Genomic DNA, 17,792 nt, shown 5'->3' on the forward strand with positions numbered 1-17,792 from the left:
TCATTGTGCAAGGATGTAAGAAATATGCTTTCCCTATTAAAAATATAATTGGCAACACATTATTGTGAAGTAAATTTGTAACAGCCAGCATATGTTTTCAATAAAATATGGGCCCGATATTTAGCACCACTTAGCCAGATAAGTGTTGAGATTTAGACTTATTGAGGAAGCTAGATCTGCTAGTCAGCAGCTCTAAAGTTAGCCGGATAGACTTATTTGGGTATATTCAGGGCGCAGCCATGTCACTGAGTATCCTGGCCTAAGTTAGACAGATGTGTTTATCTAGTTAACCTTCTAGCCAGCTAACTTTTCAATATGGACCTCTATGTGCATAACTTATACCAATTTTCAAAGGGAAAGTGTGCAGATAACTTCCCTTTGAAAGTTATCCCACAGTGCTTCCAGCAGACACTTACAACTGAGGAAATGTACGCACAAGCTTCTCAGAATGCAGTGCAAACCCTTGCCAGCTCCGCTCACACATTGCATGAGCAGTTTATTAACTATTTTACCCACAGAAATGCCTTTGAAACTTACCCTACATATGTAGGAAATGTCATAATTTTTGCCAAAAGCTGAAAAATTAACTACAGAGTTTTGAAATTAAATTCTGGAATTTATTGCCAGAGGATGTGGTTAGTGCAGTTAGTATAGCTGTGTTTAAAAAAGAATTGGATAAGTTCTTGGAGGAGAAGTCCATTACCTGCTATTAATTAAGGTGACTTAGAAAATAGCCACTGCTATTACTAGAATCAGTAGTATGGGGTAGACTTAGTTTTTGGGTAATTGCCAGGTTCTTATGGCCTGGATTGGCCACTGTTGGAAACAGGATGCTGGGCTTGATGGACCCTTGTCTGACCCAGTATGGCCATGTTGTTATAATCCATACACAGGTCACGGTGTAACTGGATTTTTAAAATATGCTTGGTGGCTTATTTGTAAGTCAGGACTCGACAAATCATTCCCACCAGGTTGCCATGGCACCTAGAAATTTCACAGGCTCACCCAGGATTTTCCGGACCCAATTATCCTTCCTTCCTGCCACCGCCGACCAGTTGTTTCTTCTGGCCTACACTGCTTGGCTCTCTATTTGAGCCTCATAGTATTTGAACTCCCAAGTTGATTTCACGGTCTTTTGAGGCTGCAAGACCTCCATGGAAGTTCAATCACTTCGTCATGTCTGAAGGCCATGCATCCCATCATCTTGGGCTTACCCTGGCTGCAGAAACACTCCCCAGTCATACACTGGGATACTCTTCAGATCACATCTTGGGGCCCGTCTTGTTTTGACTCCTGCCTGACGAATATTCCTCGTCCCAGTGTGCCTCTCTTGACCACACCCATGGCATTTCCTGAATCTGCCGCTCCAGCGGCCCAGGAGGAAACGGTCTACCAAGTAAAGGACATGTTGTTGTTATTAAAGCTGCGGCCCTGTTAACCCAAACTGTTGTCTGTTTAGTATATTGCCCTCCAGTATTATTAGAACATAATAGCTCACTGCTAATTGAGGTCTTAGCCAATAATCTATCTGATGAGATCCCAGTTTTTATTTTAGGTGATTTCAACTTACATGTTTAATGTGTCTCCTCAATCATCAGCTTGTGAATTTCCTTCATGTGCTCTCAGCCTTGGGTTGGGATCATATCATACCCATAAAGCGAGTTATACGTTAGATTTAATTTTTGACACCACTTTAGTGGATACCTTTATCAACCTTTGTCAAATCAGTTCCTTGGTCAGACCATAAATAATTCAGTCCACCGTGAATATCAACTTTCTTCCCTCTCTCATATTAGTCATGATCTCACCTATTCATATCGCAAACCTTTTAAGACTGATGATTTAGTCGATTTATTACCCAATGGCCTAGCTAAACTTAATTTTGAAGGTATGGAGCCAGCAGTTACATCATGGAAAGATATAACATCCACGATTGCTGATAAAATCAGTCCTTACAGTTCCAGGAAGCAATCCAAAAGGAAAATCAATGCCCCTTGGAACACAAATGAACTTAGAGAACTCAAAAGGCTCTTAAGGAAGAAGGAAAGACTTTGGAGGAAGCATCCTACTAATCATGCCCTGGGAACTTACAGAGCTCTATTACATAAATATAGAACCTTAATTAATAGTACTAAAAGACAATTCTATGGAAAAAAAATTCATGATATTAAATTCAATCCTAAAGTATTGTACTCCTTAGTTCAAAATTTGACAACTACCAATTTTATCAAATCAACACTATGTCAGTATGATTTGCAAGAGTAAAAGCAACAAATTTGCAGTATACTTTAAAGAAAAATCCAAAAATTAATCTTCAACCTCCCACATCAGCAGGATCAGAGGATCACTATACAGTTAAACAACAATCTCATTTTGAATCTACTTCATCCTTAGAAATTGAAATGATTTTAAGAAACATGAACCCGGCAACCCTTCCCAATTATGATTTACCTATAAGGATACTAAAAACAATATTATATCTACTTTCGTCTTCTTTGGCCAATATAGTTAGTTTATCTTTAGCAGAAGGAAAAATGCCAACCTCATTAAAATGTGCTATAGTTAGACCTATTATTAAAAATAAATGTGCTGACTGGAGCATACTTAGTCTTAGTAATTATAGAACTGTTTCAAACCAGCCTTTTATTGCAAAATTAATTGAAAAAGTAATCCAGTTGCAATTGACTATTTAGAAACATAATTTACTCTATCCAACTCAGCTTGGTTTAGAAAACATTTTAGCACTGAGTCTCTTTTATTGATAATGGCCAAACATACTTATTGATTCTATTAGATCTGTTGTCAGCCTTTGACACAGTGGATCATCAGGTACTAATTCAGAAACTAAAGGAAATTGGACTTAATAATTTGACTTTACAATGGTTTTCTTCCTACTTAACTGACAGATCAGTTCAGGTTGTTCTAGGGAACTCCTCATCTGCAAAAATTGACCTAGGGCAGTGATGGCCAACCTTTTGAGTTCAGTGTGTCAAAATTCATAAAAAAAACAAACAAGCATAACTCGGGTGGTGTGTCACTTCTAGAAAAATCCATAATTTTGTGATATTTGTAGCTCTAATAAGAAAGTTATAATTTTAATATATGCACTGTATTTATTAATAAAGCAAAAACAAATAATTCATTACCTTACCTGCCTTGTTTCAATTCACCCAAAGCAGAACTGGCGACAGAAGTTCGAGCAGTGTCATCGAAAACGGATTTAAATAAGTCCATAAATCCTTCTATGTCCTGCATAAGAACATAAGAACATGCCATACTGGGTCAGACCAAGGGTCCATCAAGCCCATCATTCTATTTCCAACAGTGGCCAATCCAGGCCATAAGAACCTGGCAAGTACCCAAAAACTAAGTCTATTCCATGTAACCATTGCTAATGGCAGTGGCTATTTTCTAAGTCAACTTAATTAATAGCAGGTAATGGACTTCTCCTCCAAGAACTTATCCAATCCTTTTTTAAACACAGCTATACTAACTGCACTAACCACATCTTCTGGCAACAAATTCCAGAGTTTAATTGTGCGTTGAGTGAAAAAGAACTTTCTCCGATTAGTTTTAAATGTGCCCCATGCTAACTTCATGGAGTGCCCCCTAGTCTTTCTATTATCCGAAAGAGTAAAAATCCGATTCACATCTACCCGTTCTAGACCTCTCATGATTTTAAACACCTCTATCATATCCCCCCTCAGTCGTCTCTTCTCCAAGCTGAAAAGTCCTAACCTCTTTAGTCTTTCCTCATAGAGGAGCTGTTCCATTCCCCTTATCATTTTGGTCGCCCTTCTCTGTACCTTCTCCATCGCAATTATATCTTTTTTGAGATGCGGCTACCAGAATTGTACACAGTATTCAAGGTGCGGTCTCACCATGGAGCGATACAGAGGCATTATGAATTTTCCTTCTTATTCACCAATCCCTTCCTAATAATTCCTAACATTCTGTTTGCTTTTTTGACTGCCACAGCACACTGACCCAACGATTTCAATGTGTTATCCACCATGATGCCTAGATCCTGGGTGGTAGCTCCTAATATGGAACCTAAGATCGTGTAACTACAGCAAGGGTTATTTTTTCCTATTTGCAACACCTTGCCCTTGTCCACATAAAATTTCTTCTCTCATTTGGATGCCCAATCGTCCAGTCTCATAAAGTCCTCCTGCAATTAAATGACAAACCGCTTATGATTTAACTACTCTGAATAATTTTGTATCATCTGAAAATTTGATTACCTCACTCGTCAAATTCCTTTCTAGTTCATTTATAAATATATTGAAAAGCACCAGTCCAAATACAGATCCCTGAGGCACTCTACTCTTTACTCTTTTCCACTGAGAAAATTGACCATTTGATCCTACTCTGTTGGGTAGATTTTATAAATCTGCGCCCATGCGTACATTTGTTCGTGCACCAGGTGCAAACAAGAGTATGCGGGATTTTAATAGATACACGCGTATCCATTAAAATCCGGGGTCGGCGCACGCAAGGCTGCCCAAAATCGGTTTTCTTAGAAGCCTCTCATGAGGGACTTTGTTAAACGCCGTCTGAAAATCCAAATACACTAAATCTACTGGTTCACCTTTATCTACATGTTTATTAATCCCTTCAAAAAACTGAAGCAGATTTGTTAGGCAAGACTTGCCTTGGGTAAATCCATGTTGACTGTGTCCCATTAAATCATGTCTTTCTATATGCTCTACGATTTTGATCTTGAGAAGTTTCCACTATTTTTCCTGGCACTGAAGTAGGTTCACTGATCTATAGTTTCCCGGATCACCCCTGGAGCTCTTTTTAAATATGGGGTTACATTGACCACCCTCCAGTTTTCAGGTACAATGGATGATTTTAATGATGGGTTACAAATTTTAACTAATAGATCAGAAATTTCATTTTTGAGTTCCTTCAGAACCCTGCGATGCATACCATCTCGTCCAGGTGATTTGTTACTCTTTAGTTTTGTCAGTCTGGCCTACTACATCTTCCAGGTTCACAGTGATTTGGCTCAGTTCATCTGACTCATCAGTAACTGCTTGCACCATGACACAATAGCTGTGCATTAGTTTTTGAGAACAGTCATGGAGCATTTGAAGGGCATTTTTGGAGCATTTTCACCAGTTTAGCGATGGCTCTGCTGCCCAATACAAAAACTTAAAAAATGTCATTAATCTTTTCAATCATAGTAACGACTTTCATGTTACATCTGAATAGAACTTTTTTGGCACCAGCCATGAAAAATCACCCTGTGATGGGATTAGAGTAACTACAAAATGTTTAGCTGTCCGTGCTAGTCTTCAATTACCGAATTTTGACACCAAAGGATCTATTTGACTTTTGTGAAGTGTCCTTGGTATCAAATTTTTCTTTGTCCCAAAGGAAGACATTGAAGCAATCAGACCTGTTCAGGTTGAGAGGTTTAACAAAGGTCATATAGTTGCTGGCAAAGGGAAAATCAAGAAATTGACCAAGATCCACTAGGAATTATCAAAGGTGCATGCTAAATATTGACCAGGTTGGAAGCTGGATGAAGACATTGAAGCAATCAGACCTGTTCAGGTTGAGAGGTTTAGCAAAAGTCAAACAGTTGCTGGCGCAAGGGAAAATCATGAATTCAAGCTCATGGATGTAACTAAAATTTGCATTAGTAAACTTTTGATTGACTTCACCTCATTCATTGCAAGTGTTCTAGAACATGAACGTGAATATTTTCCTGCCCTTCATGTATCCAGCTTCCAACTTGGTCAATGTTTAGCATGCATCTTTGATAATTCCTAGTGGATTTGCCATATTTGTGAGGACTAACATCCTGCTGTCCTGTGAGAACACCTGTTACAGGTAAGCACTCTGCTTTCATGAGTAAAAAGTGAATGTTTCTCTGCTAGAATATTCAGTAGTAGTCCTTACATCTAGATTTTTTTTTTTGCTGGTCCTGGTGTGGTGTTTAATTTTATTTGCGTTTCTTCCATTTTAGAAATGACTTCAGATATCCCTGGAGCTGTGAGTTTGCCAGTCACATCCATGGCGGCTGGGCAGGTGAGGATGGCAGGACCCATGCCCACTCGAGGAGGAAAAAGACGATCTGGGTAAGCTTTTTCTATATAAAGAGATGAAAACTGTTTGATGGGGGAAACCCAGTGCAAGTGAGATACCAGAGGGGATATTACAAAACATAGGATGAGTTATGGATAAGCGAATGAGAGTGCACATAAATTCACTCTGAAGTACAACATCTGATCCATTTGTTAGGAATGATTCTGGGGCCATAACAACAGGTGCAACTTCTGATCACTGTCATGTAAGGATCCTGGGACACGTTTTGACCTTAACCAAATGTCAGGAGAAGATCCTGAGGCCATTGGACAAGCTGTGAGCCCCTGATCATCTCTCAGGGAGAAGAATCTGAGGAAAGAGAACAAGGTATGATCTTAGTGCACCTGTTGAGCAGACCAAAGGATGAGGTTGGGACTTCTGATCACCTTTTGGACACCCCATAAGATTATAGGATAATCTCTCATAGTAACACATAGTAATGAAAGCAGAAAAGGACAGGTCTGCCCAGCAAGCTTCTTGTGGTAGTATCTGCTGCTCTGTGCAGGATACCCCATGTTTCTGTTAAGGGTATTAACTGCTGCTCCGTGCAGTTACCCACAAGCCCTATGATAAGGGTAATAATATTTACAATCAAAACCAACTGTCAAACCCATAACAAATTATTGCTAGCAACATTTTTACTGGGTGAGGAGTCTTCTTGATAATTCAGACAATGCTGCTTGATGTTCTTTGCTTTGGGACTTGGCCATAGAAGCTTTCCTGGGCATTTTCCCTTATATCTGTGTGTCAGTATCCCAGACTGTAAAAGTCAGGGTCTCTTCTTGGTTGTCACCTGGATCCAATTCCCCTTCCCTCCCCCACCATGTAAGTGGGGAATGATGTTGCATTTGCGTCAAAAGCATCAAGGTTATTGGTTGAGGGTAGTAATCCCCGTGCCTTCTTTTAAGGGTAGTAATTGCCGCTCCGTGCAGGTTACCCCCATGCAGCCTTTTCTTCATTTCCATCTTCTAGCCTTTAAAAATTCACAGTGTTGATCCCATGCCCCTTTGAATTTGTTGAGTGTTTTCTTCTTCACCATCTCCTCCAGAAGGGTATCCAAACATCAACCACCCTCTCCGTGAAGAAATATTTTTTTGATGGTTCTGAATCATCCCCACTGGAGTTCATTTCATGACCCCTGGTCCTACTGTTTCCTTTCCGATGGAAATGGTTTGAAATTTGTGCATTATCTTATTGAAATATTCCCTTGGAGACAGGGTGTTGTAAAGTGCGTTCTCCTTTCTTCAGTAACAAGCAGAGCTGAATTAGTCGTGACCTGTGGGTGACTGAGCAGAACCTTCTCTCCTAGCTCATAGAGCTTTTGCTCCATGGAGCATGCCTGGGAGTTTCTGTGCGCATGTTGCCTTGTGAGCCCTTTAGTTTTTGTTTTTTTGTCTGAGCTTTTATCCTGTTTTTATTAAGTTGTTTGGTACTTCATAGTTCTTTTTTGATCTTCACTCACTTTGAATTGCCTCGCTGCCTCAGCAACCCCTCAACAGCACTTTTTAGTGGTACCAAAAAAAAAAAAAGTTAACTAAAAAAAAAAAAAAATGCGGCTTCAAGGACTCTGTGTGTGGCCAGAAGATGTTCATCATCGATGGACACAATATTTGTTATAAATGTCTGGGGCCAGACCACGATGCAGCTACCAGTGGTTCTCAACCTTTTTTTCGGCCGGGACACACCTGGCAGATGGTTCTCACATGCGTGACACACTGAACATGTGACTGTCACGGGGCAAAATGTAAATATACATTCTGCATCCTCAGGAACCCCCTCGACTCCCAGAAATGGGTGCAGAGCAGAAGTAGGGCATTACCAGTACAGCTCACCATACAAAAAAAGATATTCTAGATCGGATGACATCTCAGTAAAAGCAAAACAAACTCTCTTTACTGGCAGGCACAATACCCCTCCTTATGAAAAGACAGTAATTTACCACTACAAATATTTAACCAGGCCCTAAACACTAATACACCTCCTATTAGGAAAACAGAGCAAGCCAAGCTGCTTTAGATAGATACCCACTTAGAAATAATTGTAAAACTGTACTAATAAATATTACAAAACGGCTGATGAACAGAATAACATCCAACAATTAAAAACTCATAAAAATTATTAAAAATTGTCCAAATATCAATAAAATATTTCAAAACAGCAGACACATCACATAATAACCAATAATTAAAATGGCAGTCAATCAAGAAAAATAAACTTAAAATTCCACCTTTACTTACCCTCTCCAGCAACTCTCCTACTCCTTTCCTTTCCAGGCCAATACACTCTCCAGAAGCAGCAGTGGCTGCTGAAGCTCTGTCCTCACAGTTCTCTTCCTTAGGGCCCACAACCAGTCACTCACACACAGTCTCTGTCTCACACAGACCAGTAACCTCCTTAACTAGTCTCTCTTCCTCACACATACACCAGTCAACTCTCTGACCAGTCTCTGTCTCTCACATACACACACCAGTCACCTCCCTGACCAGTCTTTGTCTCTCTCTCTCTCTCTCTCTCTCACACACACATACGTACACCAGTCACCTCCCAGACCAGTCTCTGTCTCTCTCTCACACACACACACCAGTCACCTCCCAGACCAGTCTCTGTCTCTCTCTCACACACACACACCAGTCACCTCCCTGACCAGTCTCTGTCTCTCTCTCTCTCACACACACACACACACACACACACGTACACCAGTCACCTCCCAGACCAGTCTCTGTCTGTCTCTCACACACACACACACGTACACCAGTCACCTCCCTGACCAGTCTCTGTCTCTCTCTCACACACACACACACACCTGCAGTCACTCAGTATTTCTCTGACTCCAGCGGGTGGTACAGATGCACACCTGCAATCTTTAGTTAGATTTTTTATTTAGTTAGTTTGAATTTAATTTTTTGGTATATGGTCACTTCATGAGGTGCTAGGCGCCTTCGTGGACCATCCCTCAGTAGAAGCCGGGTGTCCGGGGAATTGGATATTCCTGTCAGGGTTTCGCCCGCCACAGTTCGGTGTCTGACGAGCAGGGGCTCCTGGCTACTCACCACCGTCTCTGCTACAGCTGCTCCCTTGTCTCCTGTAACAGCTTTTCTCTGTGTCTTGGTAAAGTTTAATAAAAAAAAGAGCTGTTTTCACTGCGGCTGACTGACAGTCTTCAGTGCTAAGGTAAGGAGAGGTGCAGCAGGGACCAGGTCTTTTAAGGCTGGCTGGGGAAGCTGTCAGCAGTGTTCCCCTCAGCTCCCGGGGCTCCGGGTCGTTTTCTGAGGGCAAGGGTGAGTTTTTCTCGGTGTGCCTCGTTTACGCGCCGCTTCCCTGATAGGGGCCTTGCGATTTCACTATAGACAGGCTTCCTTCCTGCAGCACGGCTGCGCATGTTTTTTTCTCCTCAGCCGGTAGTCTCCTAGCCCGCAGCACAAAACGTTTGTTTTTCTGATCCTGCCTGACTAAAATTTTCTCCACGTGGCGGCTCCGAACATTTCTTTTTTTATTTGCACCGTTTTCTATTTCACTTCAGACTATTGGCGCGCTGCTGCGGATGGGACGGAAAACAGAATCGCAGGCTCTGCCGTGCCTGTGGGTCTCGCAGCCAGATGTTAGATGCGGCCTCCTTATGTGCAGCGTGTTCCCCGGGGTTAGAGGGCTCTTCAGGGCTTCTTGCCTCCTCCCTCGGGGAGGGAACGTCTGTCTTGCCTTCGGCTTCGCGGGAAGAGAATTCTCCGCCTGTTCTAGTCCCGGTGAGGGAAGACCTCACCAGGGGAACTGATGATATCACCCCAGCCAACTCTCCAGTTGGGGAGGGGGACCTGGAGGGGTTTTCCCCAGAATTTGTCCTCCTTATGTACCAGGATTTCCTGGCAAGGCAACACTCGGCGGTAAAGCGGCCCGGTCTCCTGGGGCAGGTTCTGACCCGCCTGAGAAAAGAGGTCGGGGTACGGATCCTCATCAGTGCCTCTCTGATCACGCTCACCCCACAGGAGATTCTCCCCAGGGTACGCGAGATCCGATCCCGGGTTCTGGGGCGATGCTGGCTTCTGGGGTAGTAGGGGCGGCAGACCCGAATTCGCAGCCGGATCCGGCTGATGTGGATACTGATGATCCGGATGAGCCCAATTACCCTCTCGTGGCGGGGGATGACCCCAGCGTGGTGCGTTTGTTCAAGCGGGATGAGTTAAGACACCTTATTCCCCAGGTCCTTGAAGTTCTGGGACTTAAGGTTTCTCAAGAAGAGTCTGACAACGAGGGTGTCAATCTAGTCCTCAACGGCATTAGGGGTCCCACACCATCTTTTCCTCTGCCTAAGAAGGTTCGCAAACTCACTAGATGGGAGTGGGAGACTCTGGATTCCAGCTTGAAGGTGGGCAGAGCTATGGCGAAACTGTTCCCGTTATCGTCTGATGTTTTGGATTTACTGAAGATTCCAAAGGTGGATGCTTCGGTCTCGGCAGTCACGAAAAAGACCACTATCCTGGTTGCTGGGGCAGCTGCCCTTAAGGATATGCAGGACCGCAAGCTGGAGATCCAGTTGAAGCGAGCATTCGAGGTTGCCACGCTAAGCCTTCAGGAGGTGGTTTGCGCTAGCCTCATGTAGAGAGGGCCTGTCTGTGTTGGATCCAGGAGTCAGCTGCCGGGGCCGATATGGGTGACATTAGGACTCTGCAGTCCGCCCACCTAGAAGCAGGCATCGCTTATGTTGCAGATGCTTTGTATGATCTGGTGAGGACCTCGGCGAGAGGTATGGTGTCCATGGTGTCAGCGCGGCGTCTCCTCTGGCTGCGTAATTGGGTGGCGGATTTGTTCTGCAAGTCCCAGCTTTGTAATCTACCCTTTAAGGGCAAGCTTCTGTTTGGGGAGGATCTGGATCAGCTAGTAAAGCTGCTTGCCGAATCCAAGGGCAATCAGTTGCTGGAAGATAAAAGATTTTCTAAGAAAGTCTTCCTTCCTCGAGCTAGGTTTCGGGACTCTCGCCACTTCAGAGCGGGTAGATACTCCGCACCTCCTGCTTCTAAACCTGCTTCGTGGCGCCAGTAGTCCTTTTGAGGGGGTCGCCGGCCCGGAAGAGATTAGGGAAATCTTGGTGCAGGAAGTAATAAAAACGCCCAATGAAGCCACAAGCACCCATTCCGATGTCAAAGCTGTCAGTGGCAGATTATCCAACTTTTACACGGAATGGGCAAGAATTACATCAGACCGCTGGGTCTTAGAAGTGATCAAAGACGGGTATGCACTGGAGTTCTCGCGCCCGGTCCGGGAGGTTTTTGTGGAGTCCTGGGTGGCCTCAAGTGTCAAGCGAGAGGCGGTCTGGGTGACTCTACAATGACTTCTCGAGCTCAAAGCTATTGTCCCAGTTCCGGAGGCTCTACTGGGACGAGGTCGGTACTCCGTGTACTTTATGGTTTCCAAGAAGGAGGGCACGTTTTGGCCCATCCTCGATCTGCAGAAGGTGAACCGCGGTTCGAAAAGGGGAGTTTCTCGCTTCTCTGGACCTCACGGAGGTGTATTTACACATTTCGATCTGGCTGAATCACCAGAGATTTCTGCGATTCAAGGTCTTGGGACGACACTTCCAATTTCAAGCCCTCCCATTTGGTCTTGCAACAGCTTCTCGCACATTCACCAAGGTGATGGTGGTGGTGGCGGTCGGCAATGGAAAGATCCTGGTCCATAAACCGGCTCGAGACCAGGACTATACGACTGGCCCTGTGGGTGTTTCTTCCCTGGATCCAGGGCAGAATGGTGCGAGTCTTCTCGGACAATGCGACAACGGTGGCGTATATCAACCGGCAAGGCGGGACTCAAGTCCCGCCATAGCACTAGAGGCACGTCTTCTGTTCACCTGGGCGGAGCGCCATCTCGAGGGCATTGCCGCATCCCATGTCGCGGGAGTAAAGAATGTGGAAGCCGATTTTCTCAGCTGTCAGCAACTAGACCCAGGGGAATGGGAGCTATCTCTCGAGGCGTGGAATCTCATTTGCGCCAGATGGGGAACTCCTCAGCTGGATCCTGATGGCAATGCAGGTGAACGCAAAAACAGTTGTTTGTTCAGCCATCGCCGAGAACAGGGCTTGGTGGGCATAGACGCTGTCATGTGTCCTTGGCCCACAGGGATTCTGCTCTATGCCTTCCCGCCCTGGCCCCTCATAGGTTGGCTTCTCTGTCGCATGGAGCGGCACCCAGGAAGAGTGATTCTGGTGGCGCCGGAGTGGCCACGTCGTCCGTGGTTCGCGGATCTGGTCCACTTCAGCTGGCTCATCTAACGCATCAGCTCAGTCAGGGGACCATATTTTCGATCGGGAGGATCGCTTCTCTCTTGCGGCTTGGTTTTTGAGAGGCGACATTTACGCTTGAGGGGTTATTCAGAACAAGTCATTTCCACCCTCCTATAGGCGAGACATCTAGCTACCTCTATGGCCTATGTGAGAGTTTGGAAGCTTTTTGAGACGTGAGGTCATCAGCGTTCCTGCGACCCTTTAGCGGTGCATGTTCCTCGGGTGCTTAACTTTCTGCAACAGGGCCTTGCTAAGGGCTTGGCATTCAATTCCCTTCATGTACAAGTTGCAGCTCTAGGTGCCTTGCAGGGAAACTTTGACGGCTGTTCGCTGGCAGCACATCCGGATATTGCTCAGTTTCTTAAGAGGGTCAAACATTTGTGCCCTGTGCCATCCCATCCGTTCGGTGTGTCTGGATTGGAGTTTGAATTTAGTCCTGCAAGTTCTATGTGGTGCTCCTTTCGAGCCTCTTCGTGGAGTTTCCCTGAAAAATCTGACTTTGAAAACGGTGTTTTTGGTGGCCATTTGCTCGACCCGTCGGATCTCAGAGTTGCAGGCGCTGTCTTGTCGGGATCCTTTCCTTCGGATTTACGACGATCGGGTATCGTTATGTACGGTTCTGTCCTTTGTCCCTAAGGTGATTTCAGCCTTTCATGTCAATCAAACTGTGGAGCTTCCGGGGTTCCCTAACTGGTCCTGGGAGTCTTCTCAGAACAGAGACCTTCATCTTTTGGATGTGCGGCGCGCCTTATTGCGTTATCTGGAGGTTACCAGTGACTTCAGACGTTCTGATCATTTGTTCGTCCTCTTTGGTGGCCCAAAGAAGGGGGACAGAGCGTCAAAGGCGACCATATCTCGGTGGATTAAGGAAGCCATTTGCGTGGCATACATAGCCCGAGGGCGTCAGGTGCCTTTGGGTCTCAGAGCTCATTCCACTAGGGCTCAGGCTACCTCCTGGGCAGAGTGTCAGTTACTGTCGCCTCAGGAGATCTGTAGGGCGGCGGTGAGGTCGTCTGTTCACACTTTTACAAAACATTACCGCTTGGACGTTAAGGCTTCTCATGAACCGTCCTTCGGGGAGAGTGTGCTTTGTGCGGGACTTTCAGGTTCCCACCCAGTGTAGGGTGGCTTGGGTACATCCCACTTTTCTGGACTGATCTGGGTATGTTCAGGAAATGAAAATTGGTTCTTACCTGCTAATTTTCATTTCGGTAATACCATAGATCAGTCCAGAGGCCCACCCCTTTCTTCAGATACCGAAAGACTGTCTTGGTCAGAACCTGCTTGAGTTTTTTATTGTTGAAGCTCCTTTTTTTGCAGACATGATTCATGGAACAGTTTTTAGCAGTTGTTCAGTCTGGTTTTTTTTGCCAGCGACGAAGTGGTAGTCCGGAAATTTGGTTGGGTGCTGCCCTTCGTTATTTAGTTCTGTTAGCATGGGCTTGGGTACAGATCAATACTGAGTGACTGCAGGTGGCGCTCTCGTTATGTAGCAGTGCCCAAAGTTCTAATTGTTCTCTGACTCCACCACTGGTAGGGATACACAACCCACTTTTCTGGACTGATCTGTGGTATTACAGGAACGAAAATTAGCAGGTAAGAACCAATTTTCATGTCACTTCCCTGACCAGTCTCTGTATCTCTCTCTCTCTCTCTCACACACACACACACACGTCACCTCCCTGACCAGTCTCTGTCTCCCTCACACACACACCAGTCACCTCCCTTGACCAGTCTCTGTCTCTCTCACACACACACATACCAGTTACCTCCCTGACCAGTCTCTGTCTCTCTCTCTCACACACACACACACACACCAGTTACCTCTCTGACCAGTCTCTGTCTCTCTCTCTCACACACACACACACCAGTTACCTCCCTGACCAGTCTCTGTCTCTCTCTCTCTCTCTCTCACACACACACACACACATACCAGTTACCTCCCTGACCAGTCTCTGTCTCTCTCTCTCACACACACACCAGTTACCTCCCTGACCAGTCTCTGTCTCTCTCTCTCTCACACACACACACACACACACACACACCAGTTACCTCCCTGACCAGTCTCTGTCTCTCTCACACACACACACCAGTCACCTCCCTGACCAGTCTCTGTCTCTCTCTCTTTCACATACACACACACACACCAGTCACCTCCCTGACCAGTCTGTCTCTCAATCACACACAAATGCTCTTGCTCCCATTCTACCACAAGCACACACAAAGCTGCCACTCGCGCACCCAGGCACCCATCCTAGCACGCGCACACACAAATCTGCTACTCGCGCACCCAGGCACACGCGCACAAAGAGCTGCAATTCACGCACCCAAGCACCAATTCTACTACCGTACACGTGCACACAAAGCTGTTACTCATACACACACAAGCGCACATGGAGCCTCTTCTCATTGTTTGGCCCAATAAGCCTGGCCTCTTCTTATCAGCTGCCACTGGCCTGGCCTCCGCTTATCAGCCGCCATTCACCTGGCCTCCAGCGGCACGCAATGTCTCTCTGCTCTTCGGCCCCAGCCCTGGGGAGAAGGGAAGCACAAGTGGGGCAGTGGGACATCGGGAGCCGCAACACACTGGTTGAGGATTGCTGAGCTAAACTATGACTGTCGCCAGATGTCACCAAGGTACCAGAGGAGCATGGCCTGGAAAATGGAAGACATTTGCAGGTCGTTCCTCCTCTTAGAATGAGGCCTCCTCAGGCTCCTTCCATGTCAAATTGAGATAGGTTCCTCCTTCCATAATGCTGGTTTCTGGATCCACCGCTCTACCAGGGTTGAGCAAAGAGTTGAAGTGCCATGCACAAGAGTCTGTAAGCCTTTCACAGCCCCTGCATGTTTTATAGTAGAAACAATGGCCGAGGACCTACCTACTATGATGTAAAATGCCCTTATTGGATTGTCAAAAATACATCAATGAATATTGCAATAAACGAAATTAATTAACAAATTAAAGAAATGCATTCCATTCAATGTCAATGCTTAGTCCTTCCAGCTCAACAGTATTCCATTCAAAGATAAATTTTTGATCTTTGCATAGTAAATAATTTGAAATATTGCCTCCTCTTTTAAGCAAGCCTTGAGTGATGACAAAAAAACATAAATCCTCTCTCAGTGATGATTCATCGTCCTCCAATGAATTACAAGAGGGCCACCTTCTTTTTCAATACGCAAACAACTTAAGTGCTCTAATACGCGAGTTCTAATCCTCTTTTTAGTCTGCCCGATACACAGCGTGGCCATGGAGAAGCAGCCTGCCTCCAGTGCACTAGTATTGGAGGCGGGCTACTTTTCCATGGCCACCCTGTATAATTGGGCACTTAAATGCATAAATGACCTGCGCAGTATGACAATCATATTTAGCTGGTAAACAATACATACGCTGCAAAGAATTCACAAAAATCTGAGACATTGACTCATCATGTGAACATACTGAACAATTGCCACATTGAAACTGTCAGAAGAATTATTATCCATATTAACTAATTCTGATGTAACCAACTGATCACGAAGGGAAAATCTTTTTTATATGCAAAATTCGGCGGCTCCCTAAACATTGGATCATCCTGAAGGGGGGTTTTATTATATTTTGTAAAAGTGATGTGAAATAAAACCTTTTTCATATGTGTGGAAAACATTGTAAAACTCTTGTTAGATAAAATAATAAACCTGTTTCATAAGTATTTTTTGGAATTTTGGCACTATTTGTTTTTGTATCAAACATTTGGTTAACCTGTTAATTTTATTTGTTTTTATGCTCTATAGTTCTGCATAACTGCTGCCTGCTTCGAATGGTGGGTGCAGATCTCTGCAAGGCACTTTTCAGATGGAAAGTCTATTTGGACTTTTCAGAAGTTGTGTAAAGTTTGCAGGGGGTAATTTTCTTGCAGTACTTTTACCTGCAGATTTTGTATTACTGTGGGTACTTTTGAAAATCACCCTGTTAATATTTGTCAGAAACAAAGGACTTTACAAGTTGCTGGCTCCCCTCAAGATGCATTTCAGAACAGTTTTTGACGACAGCTATTGGCTGGACTCGGGGTGCACAAATATTGCTCTCCAGAGGCAGCTGCAGTGCTGGCCAAGGAGTGTCGCTGCATTCGATGGGCAATAGGGGCATTTAGCCCAGCACCAGCCATTTCTGATTGAGTCGGAAACCCAAAAGAGCAAGAGAAAATTCTCTGGACAAAAAATAAGAATTAAAAAAAATGGTGACAGGATGATTGGGTGATGTATAGTCTGGCCTAGTTTTGCTGGAGCTGGGGATAGTGTGAAGCAGTGTTCACAATCATCGTGAGGTGGCCGTACCTCGTGCCTGAATGGACGGAGCTGAGGCCTGCAATAAAGTAAGTTTGGCTGGTTGTGACTGAAGGCTTCTGGCACCAGATCCCAAGGAGCTGCTTATGGAAGGCGGCACAGAACACGCTCTTTCTGTGTCTCAGATTAAGTCCAGCTCGCATGCTTTCTCTGTTCTGTATTACATTTCTTACTTAGCATGTGCTTCTGGCTTGCTTTGTGTCTGCAAACCACTATCCGTGATTGGGCTCTAGATCTCTAACCAAACTGAACCTGAGCCAGGAAATGCACCCTGATTGTACTGGGCACATGTGATCAGTGCCAGGGGGCTGCTCTCATGCACGGCTCCTTTCAGAGCTCAGAAGGTGAATTCAGGGCCTCCATCAGGGCAGTATTCTTGGGCCTGCAGTATGGGGCCCCAGGATCTACTGCCACATATGGGGGCCCGCCGCAGCCGCCAGGCACGCTTGGGGGATGTATTAGTTCATGGCAAAGAGGCCCACTGAGGCTCTCTCCGACAGTCTGTCGCCCAGGGGCCTACTGAAACCTGGAGCCGGCCCTGGGTGCGGGCCCCAGAGAAGGGAGAGAATCAATGCTATGCGTGTCTTTTAGACACGCATAGCATTGATTTACAGAGCACCGCAGACAGAGACTCGTCCGCGCGCTCTGTCCTGCCAGCGTTCACTGTCTGACGCGGCTGTGACGTCACCGCCGCGTCAGACAGTATGCGCCGGCAAAGCGCGCGGGCCGTCGCTGTCTGCTTGCTGTATGGGGCCTCAAAATTCCTGATGGCGGCCCTGGGTGAATTCTCTAGGAAAAGTAAATTGCTATCCGCACCAAACTATTCAATAGAAGAATGAATAAATAAATACTGGGTGCCTTCAGAGTGGCTGCTGCAATGCACCTCATAGCGATTTCTGCTTCCCAGCTTGTGCAAGTATCCCCTTCTTTATTTAATATATACATATTACTGCTTGCCAAATACATTGATACCTTGGCTTTTTCTTATACACTGTATGCTGATGACATCCACATTTATAGTACCTTAGATAATTGTGATGAGACAGTTACATTGAATAAATGTCTCTCTGAGGTAGTTTTGAGTAGATAATAAAT

General features: G+C 45.1%; 2 protein-coding genes across 7 annotated transcripts in view; one reads left to right on the forward strand and one right to left on the reverse strand.

Annotated features, from left to right (window-relative positions):
* Window positions 1-3,244, reverse strand: part of CTXND1 (cortexin domain containing 1) — a 43,742-nt gene extending 40,498 nt beyond the window's left edge. For 2 of the 3 annotated variants that reach the window (XM_029574585.1, XM_029574583.1), the window contains exons 1-2: window positions 3,152-3,244; window positions 1,215-1,389 (exon numbers count right to left, since the gene is read on the reverse strand). The gene's annotated coding sequence lies outside the window, so the exon portion shown is untranslated. The remainder of the gene's footprint in view (window positions 1-1,214; window positions 1,390-3,151) is intronic. The other variant, XM_029574584.1, reaches the window with a different exon arrangement.
* The window catches only part of ARNT2 (aryl hydrocarbon receptor nuclear translocator 2), a 251,764-nt gene that overhangs the window by 10,750 nt on the left and 223,222 nt on the right, over window positions 1-17,792 (forward strand). For 3 of the 4 annotated variants that reach the window (XM_029574575.1, XM_029574576.1, XM_029574577.1), the window contains exon 2: window positions 5,981-6,092. In XM_029574575.1, the coding sequence (XP_029430435.1) occupies window positions 5,981-6,092 (112 nt within the window). Of the gene's footprint in view, window positions 1-5,980; window positions 6,093-17,792 lie in introns of those variants that run through there. The other variant, XM_029574578.1, reaches the window with a different exon arrangement.

This window comes from Rhinatrema bivittatum, chromosome 13 (assembly GCF_901001135.1).
Source record: "Rhinatrema bivittatum chromosome 13, aRhiBiv1.1, whole genome shotgun sequence".
Classification (NCBI taxonomy): domain Eukaryota; kingdom Metazoa; phylum Chordata; class Amphibia; order Gymnophiona; family Rhinatrematidae; genus Rhinatrema; species Rhinatrema bivittatum.